This window comes from Oryctolagus cuniculus, chromosome 9, assembly GCF_964237555.1.
Source record: "Oryctolagus cuniculus chromosome 9, mOryCun1.1, whole genome shotgun sequence".
NCBI classification, from domain to species: domain Eukaryota; kingdom Metazoa; phylum Chordata; class Mammalia; order Lagomorpha; family Leporidae; genus Oryctolagus; species Oryctolagus cuniculus.
The window spans coordinates 77,135,141-77,154,361 of NC_091440.1; the positions used below are offsets into that span (position 1 = coordinate 77,135,141).

General features: G+C 42.9%; 1 protein-coding gene across 4 annotated transcripts in view; it reads left to right on the forward strand.

The window, feature by feature from the left end:
- The window catches only part of ALG5 (ALG5 dolichyl-phosphate beta-glucosyltransferase), a 51,075-nt gene extending 50,059 nt beyond the window's left edge, over positions 1–1,016 (forward strand). For all 4 annotated transcript variants that reach the window (XM_051831797.2, XM_051831798.2, XM_002720603.5 and 1 more), the window contains one exon: positions 810–1,016. In XM_051831797.2, the coding sequence (XP_051687757.1) occupies positions 810–925 (116 nt within the window). In that variant the 3' untranslated portion in view covers positions 926–1,016. The remainder of the gene's footprint in view (positions 1–809) is intronic.
- Positions 1,017–19,221: the final 18,205 nt, after the last annotated feature.

Below are 19,221 nucleotides of genomic sequence, written 5' to 3' on the forward strand. Positions count from 1 at the left end.
TGAAGCGGGAGAAAATAAAATCTGTCTCATGTTTAGGGCATATGTTCATTTGTATTATAGGGACAGTTGTGTTATAAACTGTGGAATGAAGGTAATATTTGCCCCTGATTAATAATTTTAATTGGATATGGTTAATGTCTACAAAGTACTTTGATAGACATGTTTTCAGAAGAAAGGGACTTTATAAATTTAAAGTAGTGAAAAAGGTCTTTCAGGACTCACATATAGTATTTAATGATAGTGAAATTGTAATCCATTCTCTTGATAGGTGTTCATTTATCTGCAGGTACAGTACAAATAACAGTTGTAAGGATCCTCTGTGATATGCAAATCAGACATTTAATTCGGCTGGTATTCTGTGTGACCCAAGACAAATGAGTCTAGATGAAATTGTTTTATGTCTGATCATGTTTTTCACCCTTAAGATTGGATTCACATGTAGAAATAATTGTAGTTATCTATTCTGTATTTTAATTGCTTTATATATAATTATTATTCATTAACCAGCACTTGGTAGAGTTTTTGGATTAGGCATTCCTAGGGCCCTCCATGTGTAGCCTGTCCTTTTAGGAGGGCCATCTGAAATTTTCACAATTTAGATTTTCCTAAGTTTCATTTCAGTTCACTATGTTTTTAGAGGAAAACACTTCAGCTTTGAAACTTTTAGTTGTTTTTTTGTCCATGATTTAAGTAAAAGCAAAGTGCTCAAAGGTCACAAAGATCATGTAATGTAACTTCTAAAATATAATTTTAAACTGATGTATTTTCTCCTGAATTTATTTGTTACTTCACGTATTTTTAAATCACAGGTTCTAAATTAGTTCCATTTTGGAGCTGGCTACAGATGGGCAAGGACCTACTTTTTATACGACTTCGATACCTGACTGGTGCCTGGAGGCTTGAGCAAACCAGGAAAATGAATTAGGTTGTTTATAGTCTTTGATTGTATTCTTATGCATCAGTGTCACATTATTTCACTTGAAATTAAAATTTTAAATAAAACTAGAATAAACCTATTGTCATTGTCTGCCTTCTGATAATTTAAAAGGATTAATTACCATAAGTGAAATATTTTTATACTTCTTTTGAGCCAGAGAAAATTTTAAGATGTTTGTAATGAAAGTCAAGTTTTCTTTTGCACTAGCAATTTTGTTTGTTATCACTATGATTCTGAAAAATATAATTTTTAGACCAAATATAGAAGCAGTCAGTATTAAAGTGCCTATTTATTTCTTATGAACTTGAATATAAACCACAACTATGTAAGTTTTTAAAGACTTAAAATTAGTTTATATGTTTGAATATACCACAAATTATCCATGTCACTGAACTCATGTACGAAACTATGAAACTCTAAGAAGTTGTATGTTGAAGGCAAGAACACAGGCTCAGTCACTAAAGTATCATTTCTATTGCTGGCGTTGTGGCATAGAAGGATGCCTGTGACACTGGCATCCCATATGGGTGCTGGTTTGAGTACCAGCTGCTCCACTTCGGATCAGCTCCCTGGTAATGCCCTGGGAAAAGCAGCAGAAGATGGCCCAAGTACTTGGGCCCCTGCTACCTACTTAGGAGACCTGGATGAAGCTCCTGTCACCTGGCTTTGGCCTGGCCCAGCCCCAGCTATTTGGGCCATGTGAGGAATGAACTAGCACATGGAAGATCTGTCTCTGTAACTCTGACTTTCAAATAAATAAATAAATCATAAATCTTTTAAAAAAGTGGGGGAGGGAGGGAGAGAAGTAATCCATTTCCTTTTATAGTATTATTTATTACCTTTCTAAGTTTACTTACATATATTGTACTCAATCCCTTACCTCCTCCTAGAAACCCTGCTCTCCTGAGTTCATGTTATTTTGTCCACCCTTGCGTCAGTGGGATAGTGTGAGAGCAGGCTTAGCAGAAAGTCAGTCATAGTCAGAGTAGGCCTTGTTACCTCTCATGGTTCAGTGATAATGTGGCCACCCCAACCCCAGAGACCCTGAAGACCACATAGTGGGGCAGAACTCCCACCCCTGCCCAACAGTACTAAGTGATTCCCCTACCTCTTTGATATCAGTAGAGGCCACGAGGGGAACCTGTACTTAGACACTTCTACCTGGCAATAACAACAGATGCTTCCTCTTCCCTTCCTGGAGTGGTGTCACAGAAAGCCAGCTAAAACAAAAGGTTTCAGTAAGATCCAGTGTTTCAGAACATCATTTAAAAAGTTAACATTTCAAAAGAAAAATCAAGGACACGAAAAAACTGTAATGAAAAAAGATGCCAACACTATCAAAAAGACATTAAACTTTCAGTGCAATTACAAGTATGCTTGTAAAAATGAAAAAAGCCTCAGCAAACAAATTTCAGCAAAGAAATAGAAGATACAGGCTTAGTAGTCTAAGCCTCCGCCTATGGCACTAGCATCCCATATGGGCACCAGTTTGAGTCTCAGCTGTTCCTGTTCCAATCCAGCTTTTTGCTTATGGCCTGGGAACGCAGAGAAGGATGGCCCAAGTGCTTGGACCCCTGCACCCACGTGGGAGACCTGGAAGAACCTCCTGGCTTCCTGGCTCCTGGATCCGGATTGGCCCAGCTCCAGCCATTGCAGCCATTTGAGAAGTGAACCAGTGGATGGAGGATCTCTCTCTCTCTCTCTCTCTCTCTCTCTCTCTCTCTCTGCTTCTACCTCTCAAATAAATAAATCTTAAAAAAAAGTAGAAGAACCAAAATGTAAATTATTTTAGAAACGAAAAAAATAACATAGCTCAGTGGATGGACTCAGCAGTAGGAAGGAGGGGATACATGAAAGAAGCAGTAAACTGGAAGACAGAACAATCTAATCAACAGGAAAGTGAATTAAAAACCTCTTAGGAACCTGTGGTACTGTAAAATTTCTGCCTTCAAAATTCCTGGAAAGGGGGTCAGGCATTGGGGCATAGCAAGTAAAGTAGCTGCCTGCACTGCCAGCATCCCATATGGGTGCCAGTTCAAGTCCCAGCTGCTGCATTTCTGATCCATCTCACTGCTAATGCATCTGGGGAAGCAGTGGAAGATGGCCCAAGTTCTTGGGCTCTTGCCACTCAGGTGAGAGACCCAGAAGAAGCTTTCTGGCTCCTGGTTTCAATCTGGCCCAGCCCTGCCTGGTTGTTGCAGCCATTTGGCTAGTGAACCAGTGGATGAAGATCCCTCTCTCTCTGTCTTTCAAATAAACAAAAAATAATAAATCTTAAAAAAAAATCCCTGAAAGGACTGAAAATTCCTTGAAATAGATGCTGATTCAAAATCAAAAACAAAAAGCTGAGACAAACCTAAAGATTCTGTTTCTTTCCAATATATCCAAACCAAGACACATCATAGTTAAACTTCTGACAAACATCTTGAAAGCAGCCAGAAAGAAAATCCCATACCAATCTCTTATTTCATGCCCTCTCTGTCACTCTGCCTTTGAAATACATCAATAAGTCTTAGAGGGTGGTGGTGGTGTAGTGGCATGGTGAGTTAAGCCACCACTTTGAACGCTGCAAACATCCTATACCAGAGTGCCAGTCAAAATCCTGACTGTTCTGCTTCCAATCCAGCTTCCTGCTGATATGCCTGGGAAGGCACAGGAGGATTCCATAAGAACTTGGACCCCTGCTACTCATCTAGGACACTAGGATGGAGTTCCTGTCTCCTGGCTTTGGCCTGGATCACACCTGGCTATTGTGGTCATTTAAGAAGAGAAGATTCTCATTCTTTCTCTCTTGCTCACTCGCTCGGTTGCTTTGACTTTCAAATAAATCTTGAGGGAGAAAGGAAGGAGGGGAGATGACAGAAGAAAGAAGGGAAGGAGGGAGAAAAGAAATCAAAGATGCCAATCAATGTAGAGACTAGACTGTTTATAGATTGGAAAACTCAACATAGTAAAGATGTCAGTCTTTAACACAATTCCTTTCAAAAAGCCCAGCAAGACTTTTAGATGTTCACAAGTTAATTCTAAAGTTTGTATGGAAAAGCAAAGGAACTTGAATAGCTAAACAATTTTGAAACAAGGATAAAGCGGAAGGAATGAATCTGTTTGACTTCAAAATGTATTCTACAGCTACAGCAATTAAGACTGTATAGTAGCAATGGAAAAATAGACACAGATCAGTGGTTCAGAACAGAGAACCCAGAAATAATCCATAGAAGAGACAAATATGCCCCCCATTTATTTCTGATGAAGTATTTCAATGAAGGAAATAATCCCTTGAATGACTGGTGCTAAAGCCATTGGACATCCTTTGGCAAAAAAAAAAAAAAAAAAAAAGTCAAAATGAATCATAGGCTTAAATGTAAAATGTCAGACATTTAGAAAGAAAAACATGAAAGAAAAATCTTTGGGACCTAGAGCTAAGCAAAGAGTTGTTATTTTCACCAAAGGCACAATCATAAAAAGTTAAGTTGAACCTGAGTTGGGAGCCAGTCAGGAATCAAACCCAGGAACTCAAATATGGGACACCTCCCTAAACTTATCTTTTAACTGTATTTTTTTTCCGTTAGAGATCAGGATTTCTTTTAAATGTCATATATATTAAAAGAAAAAAAAAGAGCAAATTCGAGAGAAAGCACATGCTACTATCCAATGGTTCACTCCCCAAATGCTCACAACAGTGGAAGCTGCCATGCTAAAACCAGGAGCCAGGAACCCAATCTGGGTCTCCCATGTGGATGATAGGGTCCCAGCCATTTGATCCACCACCACTACTTCACAAATGTGCATTGGCAGAAAGCTGGAGTCAGGAGTGAAGCCAGGACTCAAACCCAAGCACTCCTACGTGAGATGCTGGTGTCCCAAGCAGCGTCTTAGCAACTGTGCCAAGTGCTTGTCCCTAATTCCATTTTCCACAGACATTCTGAAACACCCTTGTAGTGCTCACTTGTTCTTTTTAAAATAAAAGAAGCATTAGAAGATTCTGCCAAATCCAAGCCCTTTCAGGAGACAGATTCTCATACTACCCCAGAATTACACCCACATATGTTTTCACCTATGATTACTTTTCTCTTCCTCCAGGCTGATTATGTAAAAAGAAAGGATGAGGTGTTTGGTTGTTTTTTTGTTGTTGTTTGTTTTTGTTTTTGTTTTTGTTTTAAGATTCTTTTTTCAAGATTTTTTTTTTTTAATTTGAAAGGCAGAATTAGACTAGGGAAACAGAGATATCTTGCACCTCCTGGCTCACTCCCCAAATGGTCGCAACATCCGGGAGCCAGGAGCTTTTTCAAGTTTCTGAGGTAGGTGCAGGGGCCCAAGCACTTGGGCCATCCTCTGCTGCTTTCCCAGGCACATTAGCAAGGAGCTGGATCAGAAGTGGAGCAGCAAGGACTTGAACCACAGCCCATATAGGATACTGGCATCACAGGCAGCAGCTTTACCTGCTATACCATAATGCCAGCCCCAAGACTTGAGATTTTAAAATTTAAAACTCTAATCAATTTCCATATAATTTTTTAAAGTTTCTCCAATAGCTGCCTGTTCATTCTTTAGTTATTAACAAGTGCATGCTAGTTGGGTTTAGCTGCAACTATGTCACATTCATCCTTCATTTTTCAAATGTCCATTTCATAAAAGGTACTTCCATCATAAATAGGATTATTTTTATTTATTACAGGAAATTTGTTAGAAAATTTAATTTCATTAAAAAGTCTCCTAGGCATCATTTTTCTCTCTACACAGGCAACTGATATTACGCTACTTCTATCTTAGTTTTCTTATCAATGAAATAGTGAGGTAGAGATATTAAAAGAGCTGCCCCCCCCCCAACAACAGGGAAATTGGGTGCACTAAATGAAATAATAAGAGCTTCAATGCCACAATTTGCAATTTTATGAAAATGTAAGATAACACATTTGCACACTGCACACATCAGGTCACATCTTTTGGTATCAGACAAATATAGAAGATTACATTTTATTTATGATTTACCTTTTTCTAAAAGTAATTTTGTTCTAAAAGACTTTATTTCTCAACTCAAACTAACATCCTTTAAAACAAAAATAAGTATTAGTATCTGTTTTCTTCTATGCTTGTAGTCTTTTACTTATTTATTTTCATTTTCATTTGAAAGGCAGGCAGACACAGATCCTCCACCCACTGGTTTGCTACCCAAATGCCTGAAACTTTTGTGGCCGGCACAGGCTGAAGCTGGGAGCCAGGAACTCAATCTGGGTTCTCATATGGGTGTCAAAGATCCAAATACTTGAGCTATCACCTGCTGCCTCCTAGGGTGCACATTAGCAGAAAGCTGGAATTGGAAGTGAAGCATGAACTCAAACCCAGGCACTGCAATATGGGATACAGGCACCCCAAGCAATGTCAACTGCTGCACCAAATGTGCACCCCTATTATTTTTTAATTGATAAGTAAATATATATTTATGGAGTACATGATGTTTTTAAATATGTGTTTATTGTGAAATGACTAAATCAAGCCAATCAACATGTGTATTACCTCACATGTTTAACATTTATTCATTATGAGAACACTAAAACTCTACTCTTAGCAATTTTTAAAGTATATAATTAAAAATAAAAATGTTAAAAAATAAAGTATATAATTATATGGTTATTAACCATGGTCACCACAATATGCAACAGATTCTCAATCTGATTCCTCCTCACTAGATTTTATATCCCTGTTTTTTTTTTTGTTTGTTTGTTTTTGTTTTTTTTTTTTGACAAGCAGAGTGGACAGTGAGAGAGAGAGAGACAGAGAGAAAGGTCTTCCTTTTGCCGTTGGTTCACCTTCCAGTGGCCGCCACGACTGGCGCTCTGCGGCCGGTGCACCGCGCTGATCCGAAGGCAGGAGCCAGGTGCTTCTCCTGGTCTCCCACGGGGTGCAGGGTCCAAGCACTTGGTCCATCCTCCACTGCACTCCCTGGCCACAGCAGAGAGCTGGCCTGGAAGAGGGGCAACTGGGACAGAATCCGGCGCCCCGACCGGGACTAGAACCCGGTGTGCTGGCAGCGCTAGGTGGAGGATTAGCCTATTGAGCCACGGCGTCGGCCCCTGTTGTTTTCAATAGAGGCTTTAGAAGCAGATAGAAGAGTCATTAAATGATAGAAGCATATTGTCAAGGAAGAAAGTGATTAGGTTCATTGGTCGAATGCTTAATATTTTAGAAACATTTTATTTATACAGAAAATTATTTGAGATATTCTTTTATTTGTACTGAGGTTGTTTGAATATCTATTTAATTTCTCCTAGAATTACACAAATTAAAGAGCATTGTATGGGTGGAAAATCAGCTTTAGTTGCTTTTGCGGACAATAGCCCATAGAGAATGGCCAAAAGGCAATGTGCTGATCACTCAGCAGTTAACTGAGGAGGAATTAACATGCCTCAGCCAGCAGCCAACAGGCAGGGTCTCACTGGTCTGATGGCTTCAGCCTGTCATTAATGAAAAAGATTTTCCTAATCAGTTGGAGTCAAGGGAAAAAACTTGACTTTAAACTAATGGCTTGGCTTTCCCATTATTGGTAGTAAAGCCCAATTATAACTTCATGAGACCCTAGAATGTTGCCTTTTAACTCAGAAAGTATTGCACGTTCCCAAAACACTTAAAAACAAACGTCTGCTATCCAAAAAGTTGGGAACTCATTTAGTCCTATGAGGATCAGAGATCCCAAAATCAGCCCTCTCAATTCTTCAACATTATGTTTATTTTATATACATTTCAAATTTTAAAAAGCCATTGAAACTGGACTGGAGTCTGTGCCACATATACCACTGAATAATTAAATCCCACACAAAAATAAGAAAAAATCTAAGTCTTTGTTTTAAAAGATTTATTTATTTATTTATTTGGCAAATCAGTATTACAGAGAGGAGGGAGAGACAGAAATATATCTTTCATCTGCTGGTTCACTCCCAAGATGGTAGCAGTGGCCAGTGCTGGGCCAGGCCAGGAGCTTCATCTGGATCTCCAAGTACCTGAGCCATCTTCCACTGATTTTCCCAGGCCATTAGCAGGGAGATGGATTGGAAGTGGAGCAGCGGGGACAAAACTGGTGCCCATATGCAATGCCTGTGTCATGGGTGGCAACTTTATCCACCATGCTACAGTGCCAGCCCCATAAATCTTTGTCTTATACTTACTGTGGAAGTACATTTTGTGAATATTTCTCTCTTGCTTTCTCACCACCCCTTGAACATGCCTGTCTCTTACCGATATGACTATAAATCTGAATCTCCTTCAACTCCATTCTCACCTCTCTTACTTTTCCAAAAAGAAGACCATTGCTTTCTCCAGCATTGCTATGCACTTGGGATATCAAAAATGAGTGTGAATCCAAATTTCTTTGAAGAAACTTCATGCTATTTTCCATACAGCTGTCCCATGTTACATTCCTCCCAACAGTACACAACAGATTCAATTTCTTCACATCATCTTCAACACTTGTTATTTTTTGTTGTATTGGCAACGGTGTGAGGTGATATTTCCTTCTGGCCTTGATTTGCATTTCTCTTATGAATGGTGATGTTGAGAATCATTTCTTTTTCAAAAAATATTTATTTATTTATTTGAAAGTCAGAGTTACATGGAGAGAGGAGAGGCAGAGAGAGAGAGAGGTCTTCCATCCGATGGTTCACTCCTCAGATGGCCTCAATGGCTGGAGCTGCACTGATTTGAAGCCAGGAGCCAGGAGCTTCTTCCAGGTCTCCCACGCGGGTACAGGGGCCCAAGGACTTGGGCCATCTTCAACTGCTTTCCCAGGCCTTAGCAGAGAGCTGGATCAGAAGAGGAGCAGCCGGGACTAGAACCAGCGCCCATATGGGATGCTGGCGCTTCAGGCCAGGGCATTAACTGCTGCTCCACAGGGCCGGCCCCCAGAATCAATTCATGTGGTGGTTGGAATTTGTTCTTTTTTCTTAGGAGATGAATATAATATAAAATAATATAAAATATCTTCTTGTCTACTCAAGTTTTACTCAGTTTTTAATTTAGTTATTTGTGGGGTTTTGTTGTTGCTGTTGAATTATAGAGTTACGTATATATTCTGAATAAAAGGAATTCAAAGAAGGAATTCAGGATCCATTTTTCTCTTCTTTTATTTCTAGTAAATCTTCACAGTTTTGACAGATATTTAATGAGCATTTACTGTATATCAGCACCGAGATATCTGTTGGAAACCAACAAGAACAAAAACCAGACATACTCCACATTCTTTGCAATATTATAGTTAATTGATGGGTATAAACATGTTAAATAATTAAATATGTCAACTTGGAACCATAGTGTTTGTCATGAATGAGAGACAGATGACCTGTCTATAAAACAAATGGTCCAACCAAGTCAGAGAAGATCTAAAAGGCTTCCCCAGGATATAAACACCTAAACTGAGATATAGAGGCAGGCACTTGGCACAGTGGTTAAAACACTCTTTGAGATGCCCACATCCCAAGTTAGAGTGCTTGAGATCCTGTTCTGGCTAGACTTCTGATACCAGCTTCCTGCTTATGTGTACCCTAGGAGGCACAGGTGATGACCCAAGTACCTGACAACCTGCCACTCATAAGGGGACTCTGATGTAGTTCCAGGCTCTTGGCTTCCATCTGGCCCAACCCGTGGATATTGCAGTCATTTGGAACTGTGAACAAGTGGATGGAAGATTCCTGTCTGTCTCTGTCTCTCGCTTTTCAAATAAAATTAAATAATTTGTTAAAAAATTCTGATTTGAATTCTATGATATATATACTTAGAAGTGGAATTGCTGGATCAAATGTTAATTCTGTTTTTAATTTTTGAGAAACCTCCATGCTGCTGTCCATATAGCTGCCCCATTTTACATTCTCACCAACAGTGCACAAGGGGTCCCATTTCCCCACATCCTTTCCAACACTTACCTTCTGTTCTTTTGATAGAGGCCATCTTATTGGATGTGTAGTGATATTTTAATTTGGTTTTGAATTCTATTTCTCTTATGATGAATGATCTTTTTATATGTTTGTTGGTATTTGTGACTCTCTCAAGAATTGTCTATTCAAGTCCTTTGCCTATATTTTAATATGGTTATTTATATTTTTCATGACTATTTTTATATACCCTGAGTATTAACCCTTATTAGATATATGATTTGCAAATATTTTCTTTCATTCTTATTTTATATATATTTTATATATATATATATGAGATTTATTTGTTTGAAAGGCAGAGCAATGGGGGGAAGGGGAGATTGTCCATCCTCTGGTTCACTCCCCACATGACCTCAACAGGCAGGTCTGGGCCTGGCAGAAACCAGGAGCCTGGAATGCCATTTGGGTCTCCCACATGAGTGGCAGAGGCCCAAGCACTTGGGCCGTCATTTGCTGCCTTCCCAGCACATTAGCAGAAAGCTGGATAGGAAGCAGAATAGCTAGGACTTGAACCTGTGCTCCAATATGGGATGCAGGCATCCGTAAGTGGAGGCTTAATCTGCTGCACCACAACGCTAGCCCGACTGTTTTCTCCCATTCTGCAGTCCGTCTTTTCACTCTGTTGCTTTTCACTTTCGGTGTGCAATTTTTAAGTGTGATACCATCCCATTTGTATACCTGTGCTTTTTGTTGCCTATGCTTTTCATGTCATATTCAATGTTCATTCTTGATGCCTCTGCTGCCATTGGAAACTTACAAAGTGAGGCCAGCACTGTGGCATAGCAAATTAAAGCTGCCACTTGGTACTGGCAATCCATGTGGGCAACAGTTTGAGTCCTGGCTGCTCCACTTCCAATTTATCTCCATGCTAATGTGCCTGGGAAAGCATTGGAAGATGGCCCAAGTGCTTGGACCCCTATACCCATATGGGAGACCCAGAAGAAGCTCCTGACTCCTGGCTCCAGATGGGCCCAGCTTGGGCCATTGCCACCATTTGGGGAGTGAACCGGCAGATGGAAGATGTTTCTCTCTCTCTTTCACTCCCACTCTAACTGCCTTTCAAATAAATAAATACTTAAAAACAAAAACAAAAGACAAAGTTTTTGAATAAATTAAGTCAGTGAGGGTCCGGCACTGTGGCGCAGCGGGTTAAAGCCCTGGCCTGAAGCGCTGGCATCCCATGAGGGCGCCAGTTCGAGACCCCCGGCTGCTCATCTTCCAATCCAGCTCAAATAAATAAGATAAATCTTTAAAAAATCAATGAATGCAACATAGTTTTTTTTTAAAGTCAACATAATTAAATGGCAAGAATTATTCAACCAATTGAAATTTCATTTGAGTGCTTCATCATTGCGCTCTTCCTTCCTCTTCTCACATCATTAGCACCTATTCTCTACATCTCAGGAGGGCTTTTTCTTTTTTCTTTTTTTTTTTGACAGGCAGAGTGGACAGTGAGAGAGAGACAGCGAGAAAATTCTTCCTTTTTTCCGTTGGTTCACCCTGCAATGGCCGCTGCGGCCAGCGCACCGCGCTGATCCGAAGCCAGGAGCCAGGTGCTTCTCCTGGTCTCCCATGGGGTGCAAGGCCCAAGGACCTGGGCCATCCTCCACTGCCCTCCCGGGCCACAGAAGAGAGCTGGACTGGAAGAGGGGCAACTGGGACTAGAACCTGGAGCCCATATGGGATGCCGGCGCCACAGGCAAAGGATTAACCTATTGAGCCATGGCGCCGGCCATGGTTTTTTCTTCTTCTTTTTTTTTTTTTTTAATTTGAAAGGTAGAGAGACAGAGAAAAGATTTTCTATCTTCTGGTTCACTCCCCAAATACCTGCAACAACTGGGATGGCCAAGCTGAAATCAAGATCCTGGAACTTAATTTGGATCTCTTGTGTGGGGCAGGGACCTAAGTACGTGACCCATCACCTGCAGTCTCCCCAGGTGCACATTAGCAGGACGCTGGAATAGGAAGGGAAGTGGAACTCAAACCTAGGCACTCTGATTTGGAATTTGAGCTCCCAAGTGGCATCTTAACTCCTTTGCAAAATGCTGGCCCTGCAAAACATCTTGAAGAGTTATCTGCACACACACGTTCAGGACAGCATTATTCATAATAAATACAAGGTAGAAGCAATGCAAGTGCTCATTGACAGAGGAACGTATAAAGAAAATGTGGGGCCGACACTGATGTAGCAGGTAAAGCCACCACCACCTGCAGTGCCAACATCCTATGTGGGCGATGGTTCAAGACCTGGCTGCTCCACTTCTGATCCAGCTCTCTGCTCTGACCTGGGAAAGCAGTGGAAGATGGCCCAACTGCTTGGGCCCCTGCACCTGTTTGGGAGACCAGGAGGAATCTCCTGGCTTCTGGCTTCAGATCGGCCCAGTGCTGGCCATTGTGGCCATTTGTGGAGTGAACCAGTGTATCGAAGATCTCTCTCTCTCTCTCTCTCTCTCTCTGTCTCTCTCTCTGTCTCTCTCTCTCTCCATCTACCTCTCTGTAACTCTGCCTTTCTAATAAATAAATCTTCTTACAAAATGTGGCATGTGGCCGGCGCCGCGGCTCAATAGGCTAATCCTCCGCCTAGCGGCGCCGGCACACCGGGTTCTAGTCCCGGTCAGGGCGCCGGATTCTGTCCCGGTTGCCCCTCTTCCAGGCCAGCCCTCTGCTGTGGCCAGGGAGTGCAGTGGAGGATGGCCCAGGTGCTTGGGCCCTGCACCCCATGGGAGACCAGGAAAAGCACCTGGCTCCTGGCTCCTGCCATCGGATCAGCGCGGTGCGCCGGCCGCAGCGCGCCGGCCGTGGCGGCCATTGGAGGGTGAACCAACGGCAAAGGAAGACCTTTCTCTCTATCTCTCTCTCTCACTGTCCACTCTGCCTGTCAAAAAAAAAAAAAATGTGGCATGTAGAAACAATAGAATATTATACAGCCTTAACAAAGAAGGAAATCCTCTTACATGCTACAATAAGGATGAACTTTGAGGACATTATTAGTAAGTGGAGTAAGTCAGTCACAAAAGGACAAATACCATCTGATCCCATATGAAATGTTTAGTCAAACCCATAGAAAGAAAAAATAGAAAGGTAGTTCCTAAGGGCTGGGGGAGGAGAGAGAAGGAATTCAGTGGGCACAGAGCTTCAGTTTCGCAGGATGGAAAAGCTGTAGAGATCTGTTCCTGCACAATGAAGTGAATATACTTAAGAGGACTGAATTATGCACCTGAGAAAAGATGATGAAAAAAGTCTATCTCTTCTAGCTCCTAAAGTGGTTTCTGAATACTGTATTGCTAAACAATTCTAATGAATGAATTTGATTAATTCCAGTAGTAACCTGAACTTAATAAAATAATAAAGGTACATTTCAAAATTTTTTAAAAGTGAGAAACAAGGAAACTCATTCAACTACTTACTTACTAAAAGGTCACTGGATGAGGCAGGCATTTGGCCTAGAGGTTACAATGCCTGCCTCCCAAATGAAAGTGCTTGGGTTTGAGTCCTAACATCATTCGTGATTTCCAGCTTCCTGCTAATGCAGACCCTGGGAGGCAGGCGGTGATGGCTCAAGTAATTGGGTCTTTGCCACCCAGGTGGGTGCCTTTATTAAGTTCCAAGCTCTTGACTTTGGCCTGGCCCAGCCCTGACTGTTGCAGGCAATTGGGGAGTGAATAGATGGTGGGAACGCACGCTCTCTCTCTCTCTCTCTCTCTCTCACTGTCTCTTCTTCTTTTTTTTTTTAAATATTTATTTATTTACTTGAAAGTCAGGGTTACACAGAGAGAGAAGGAGAGGCAGAGAGAGAGAGAAAGAGAGGTCTTCCATCTCTGGTTCACTCCCCAGATGGCCACAATGGCTGAAGCTGCACTAATCCGAAGTCAGGAGCTTCTTCCAGGTCTCCCACACGGGTGCAGGGGCCCAAGGACTTGGGCCATCTTCTACTGCTTTCCCAGGCCTTAGCAGAGAGCTAGATCAGAAGAGGAGCAGCCGGGACTCAAACCAGCTCCCACATGGGGGGCCGGTACTGCAGGCAACGGCTTTAGACCCACTACGTCACAGCAGCAGCCCCACTCTCTTCTTTTCTCAAATAATAATAGAAAAACAAAAACAAAGACCACTGACTCCCGCTAACGTTAGAAGAACAATGAAATCAAGCGGTGAGTGTGAAAGCAGAAGCTAGATTTGGGGAAATTAAGATGGGTAGTAGGAAGGAGAGACAAATGTCACCTCATTGCAAACTCTGGTGGAGGAAGAAAGGGCAAAGGTTGCATAGGTTTGGAAAAGCATTTTATTGCCCCCAAAATAGGAAAGCTCTGATTTGATTGAAGCTATGACCTTAGTTATTGTTTCTCTCAAGAGATGCCGAACAGACCAGACAGCGGGTAAAACTCAGAGGTTGCAAACTGCTAGTCAGATTTGGCTCACAAATGTTTTCTTTGGCTTGCACCTTAAAGAACAAAACAAAGTCTGGGTTGGTTGGCAGCATTTTTTAAATTGTAAGATTTTCCCTAAGATTCTGGATGTCTGTTATCTCTGGAAGCCATGCCCCCACGGTCACATGGCCACAGCTGGCTGGAGCTACCTACCAGCAGTCCTTCTGAAGGACATCTGCTCTCCGGTACCCATTCTTCCTTGTTTTACGTACCTGGCCAACTTCATACATTGATGTTTCCTGCCTGTTCCTGGCCAGCACTGTTTGCAATCTTGGTTTTACAGAGGAAGTTAGTGGAGAAGTTGTGACAAACGGGAGTATGGGAAAGCAGAAAGATAAACAACAGAACTGAGTCATCTTTTCACCTCTGGGACCATTCCTTGGTCTTTCTTAAAGGCTTTATTACTTTTCTCTCCCACTGTCTTTGTGTGACTTCATTCTTCTGTTATTTCCCCATACTCTTATTTTTTTGCTTATTTTTGTTTTATATGAAAGGGGGAGAGATAGAAAAAGAGAGAGAGAGAGAGTAGAATCTTACATCCGCTGGTTCTCTCCAAATGCCAGGAACCTTGAACTCAATCTGGGGCTCTCATGTGAATGGCAGAGACCCAAGTACTTGAGCCATCTTCTGTTGCCTCCCAGGACAAACATTAGCAGGAGCTGGATCAGAAGGGAGTAGCTAGGTCTTGAACTAGCTCTCCAATATGGTGTGCTGCTGTCAAAAGTCACATAATAACCTTCTGTGCCACCGTGCCCTCCCCAAGAGGGTGATCTTGTCTCATGGTTTTACCCTCAAAGCGATTTCCTGTTTCTTGGTACCTATTTCTTCCAAAGATAGTATCCTCCCTCCAATGTTGATTCTCGTTTCTTCCAGTTCTTTGCCAAGTTTTATTGATTTTTTTCTTCAACTTATGCATAACATGCTTCTCCTCCCTGCTTTTCTAGAATTCCCCACTCTGCTGTTACAGCAGCTCACTGCGTCTGCCTCAATGGTTGCACTGGCTTCCCAATGGGTCTCCTTCCTTGTGACCTCTACCAATGTTTCTCCCCTACCATTTCTGCTTCATAACCTAGAGACTACTCCACCTAGAACATCACTGCCACCTTCATATTCTGTTCAAAGATTTGTCAATTCTACTTTGGGTTCTAGGAAGACAGTGAGATACAGAAGTTAAATGCAAGGGCCAGCGCTGTGGCATAGCAGGTAAAGAAGCCGCCTGTGGTGCTGGCATCCCTTATGGGCACCGGTTCGAGTCCTGGCTGGAGTCCCAGCTGCTCCACTTCCAACCCAGCTCTCTGCTATGGCCTGGGAAAGCAGTGGAAGATGACCCAAGTCCTTGGGCTCCTGCACCTGCATGGGGGACCCAGAGGAAGCTCCAGGCTCTTGGCCTTGGAAAGGCCCAGCTGTGGCCATTGTGGCCATTTGAGGAGTGAAGCAGGAGATGGAAGACCCTTCCCCCCCCATCTCTCTCTCTCTCTCTCTCTCTCTCTCTCTCTCTCACACCCTCCCTTCCTCCTTCTGCCTCTCAAATAAATAAACAAATCTTTAAAAAAAAAAAAGTGAAATGCCTGCACTTTGGACTCAGGCAGACTGGAGTGTGACTTTTGAGTCAGGCTTTTGGAAGTCTGAACCTCAGGTTCTCCAGCTATAAAATGCAGATAATAATTTTCAGCCCACAAGATGCAGTGAGAGTGGAAAGAGAGGATGTGGAAGTACTAGCCGAATTCCCTGTAGGGAGAATCTCACAATAGGAGATGACTCAGTCAAGACAACCTATCACTCTCTTACCTCAGTCCCTTAGCATTTATTCAGTGCTCCACTGCCATGTGACATGATTATTTTTTAAAAGCCAATTAGTTTCTCTAACGATAACCAAGCTTTGTTTTTATTACGCCGTGGGGTATTGTGCACACAGTAGGCACTCTGGATCCCTGTGACTGTGGCAATTGTGCCTGCATCACAGCGCCTGACCAAAGGGTAGGGCGGCGCTGACGTCCAGCCCACACTCCTGCGGGGCTGGGGCTGGCACCCAGGCGGAGTAGGAGCAGGAGTGCAGGAGGTGGAACGGATACTTTTCAAGGCCGGGCTGAAACTTCCCTGTGGAGACATTCCCCACCTTCCCAACACCTCCTCTGCGTCCACCTGGCTCAGGTGACGTACACAGTTGTGTGACAATTGTTGGTATGGGTGTTTCTTGCCAAGTCAGACTTAATTTACCGAGGCTCAGGGCTCTGTGTCCACATCGTTGATCTGGGTCCTGGTGCTCAGAAAAGTGTTCAACAATGGTTATGGAATGAAGATGACGTTCAATGAAGATGCCTCCAGGAGGAGGCAGTGCAAGTGCAGTGTTAGAACAGTCACAGCTGAAACATAGGAGGACACTGGAGTAGGAGGGAAGTGCAGCCTACACTTCCTAGTCGTGGCTCTAAGTGGGACCACTACAATGTTGGCTCAAAGTAAGGGGCAGTATCTGTACCAAGCAGAATCTATACATCAGTGCATGACTACAGACTCGGACACAAAGTTTCATGCTGAGCAAGTGCACAGACCTGAGCATCTCAGAAGGAAGCTGTCCTCCCTACTGCTTTATCGGCTGAAGAAGCTCAAGTTCAGCCAAGTCTTTATAATCCCTCGGAGAGGGGACATGTTAGTTTTGTTATGGTTTTGAGGTCTTGAACCAAACTGAAATAATAATAAAAAATGTATCTGAAAGGCAGAGAGATAGAGAGAGCATTTCCAACTATTGACTCATTTCCCAAATGCCTGCAAAATCTAGGGCTGGGTCAGGCACAAGCCAGGCACCTGGAACTCCATCAGGGTCTTCCACGTGGGTGACAGGGGCCCAGGTACTTGTTGCTTCCTGGGACGTATATTAGCAGGAGATCAGGACCTAAAATTACGCACTCCAGTACAGGATGTGGGTGTCCCAAAAAGTGCTTTAACTGCTGATCTAAATTCAAAATTTAAATTTTTAAAAAATCATTTGAGAGTCAGAAAAGAGAGAGAGCACGAGTTTCCACCCACTGGTCATTGCCCAAATGGCTGCCAAGGCCAGGGCTGGACTAGGCCAAAGCCAGGAGATAGGAACTCAATCCAGGCCTCCCATCTGGGTATCAGGGATTCAATGACCCGAACCATCACTGGTTGCCTCCCAGGTTTCTGCACTGGCAGGAGCTGAAGTTGGTAGCTGAAACCAGGAGTCAAACCCAGGCACCCCAATACGGACCTCCCAACTGGTGCTGTTTCAACTGCTAGGCCAAATACCCACTCCTGAGCCACAATTTTACCAGAGTTTCCACCATGTCACAACCTCTGGAATCTCATCTCTTGTATGATTCCCATAATATAATGTCTTCATGAAGGTTCTATTAAACAATGAAACTACAGCCATCGAGAAATTGTAACGAAAGCCAAGGAGGGTCTAGAGTGCCTATTACCAGGACTTTGAAAAACAGTCAACACGGAGGCTTCTTTCCTGGGCAGGCATTTTCTCCCCAGAATCCACCAGATCTTGCAGTTCTCAGATATAATGGATTAACTATGTACATTTTGAGGAATTCATGCCAGGAACTGTATCAGTGACAGGCTAGTGTTTAGGCAGGAAAAGTCATCATAGTGCAAAAATGTCCTGGTATGTAAATGAAAATATACAGAAAAAAGCAGACTACACACACTCTCAGAGCCTGCAAAATCAAAGTCGAACCAAGAGCCAAGAGAATTCTGTGAACTTAAAGACCCCGCCAGGAGCATGAGCCAGCACTGCGGAGGTTATCGCTTCTTTCTCTGCATTGTGTCCTCTGCATTGTTTTTGATATAAGGATGCTGGGACTGTTACTGGGCCATTGCTTAATGCAGTTATTTATTAAACCTGAGTCACAAGGCATCAGTTCTGAGAACTTAATTAGTTTACTCTCAATAAAGGGCACATCAGGCATAACCCCTATGATACAATCTGCAGCTTTTAGCAGTCCCAGCATTTCCTGGTGCCTCTCACCCAGAGCAATCTCAAACCTAACACCTGGCCTGGAGCAGCAATATATGAGCCAGGTGTAGAAAGACGATTTAAATTTTAGGTTACAGTTTTAGTACTGAAGATTCTACTACAAATGCTGTTTTGAACAAAGTCATTGTTCAACTACAGCAGTACTATCATGTGAAAATAGCTCCTACTAGGGAAGGTAAGCCCAGTGCTTTGAGAATGAGAAGAGGCAGCTGAGTTTGGGGCATTCATTGCTATTTCAGAGGTACCAGGGCCTTCTGGAGGACTGATTTCTCTACACACAGGAGCAAGTCCAGCGCTGCTGTCTGCTTTTATTCAACCCTCACCCCTGCAGCAAACACCTTTTCTAGGAAAAGCGAAGGCTTGCTGGGGAACCAAAGGTCACCAGTCGTACACCGGTGGCATTTTCTAACTGGCATTACTGAGTGGGTTCTCGGAGTCCTCAGTGACGTCAAGGTTAGATTACCTACCTAGGGGGGCAGCCAGGTTGAGCCAAGAAAGTTGTACATTAACATCACTGTGTGCCCATAAGGTTGTATCTTTATTAGATTAGATAATATGATGCATTATATGCCAAGTTGTTAGGCCAATAAATAGGGCTAAGGAAATTACAATCCACATAATTATATGACTAGTTCTAACCACTACTCACCACTCAGAGTGACTGGATTTTCTTCTGCCTGCGCTAGCTGCTCTGGCACTAGCAAAGGGTGTCAAGCGTCCCTTTTTACTCCGAAAAGCAAATAAGGAACAAATGCCAAGTCCCAGGAACCAGCAGGGCCCAGGCCTCGCGGCGGGGAAGAGGGGCTTCAGACTGATTTGTTGGTTTTCTGGTACCAACGCTCCGGTTCTGGGAGCAATGCTCATTTCACCTCCACTCAAACGGAGGCGCGAAGTCTTTGGTCTGCAGGGGTGACCCGAGCAGCGGAGCGCCCCCACTGC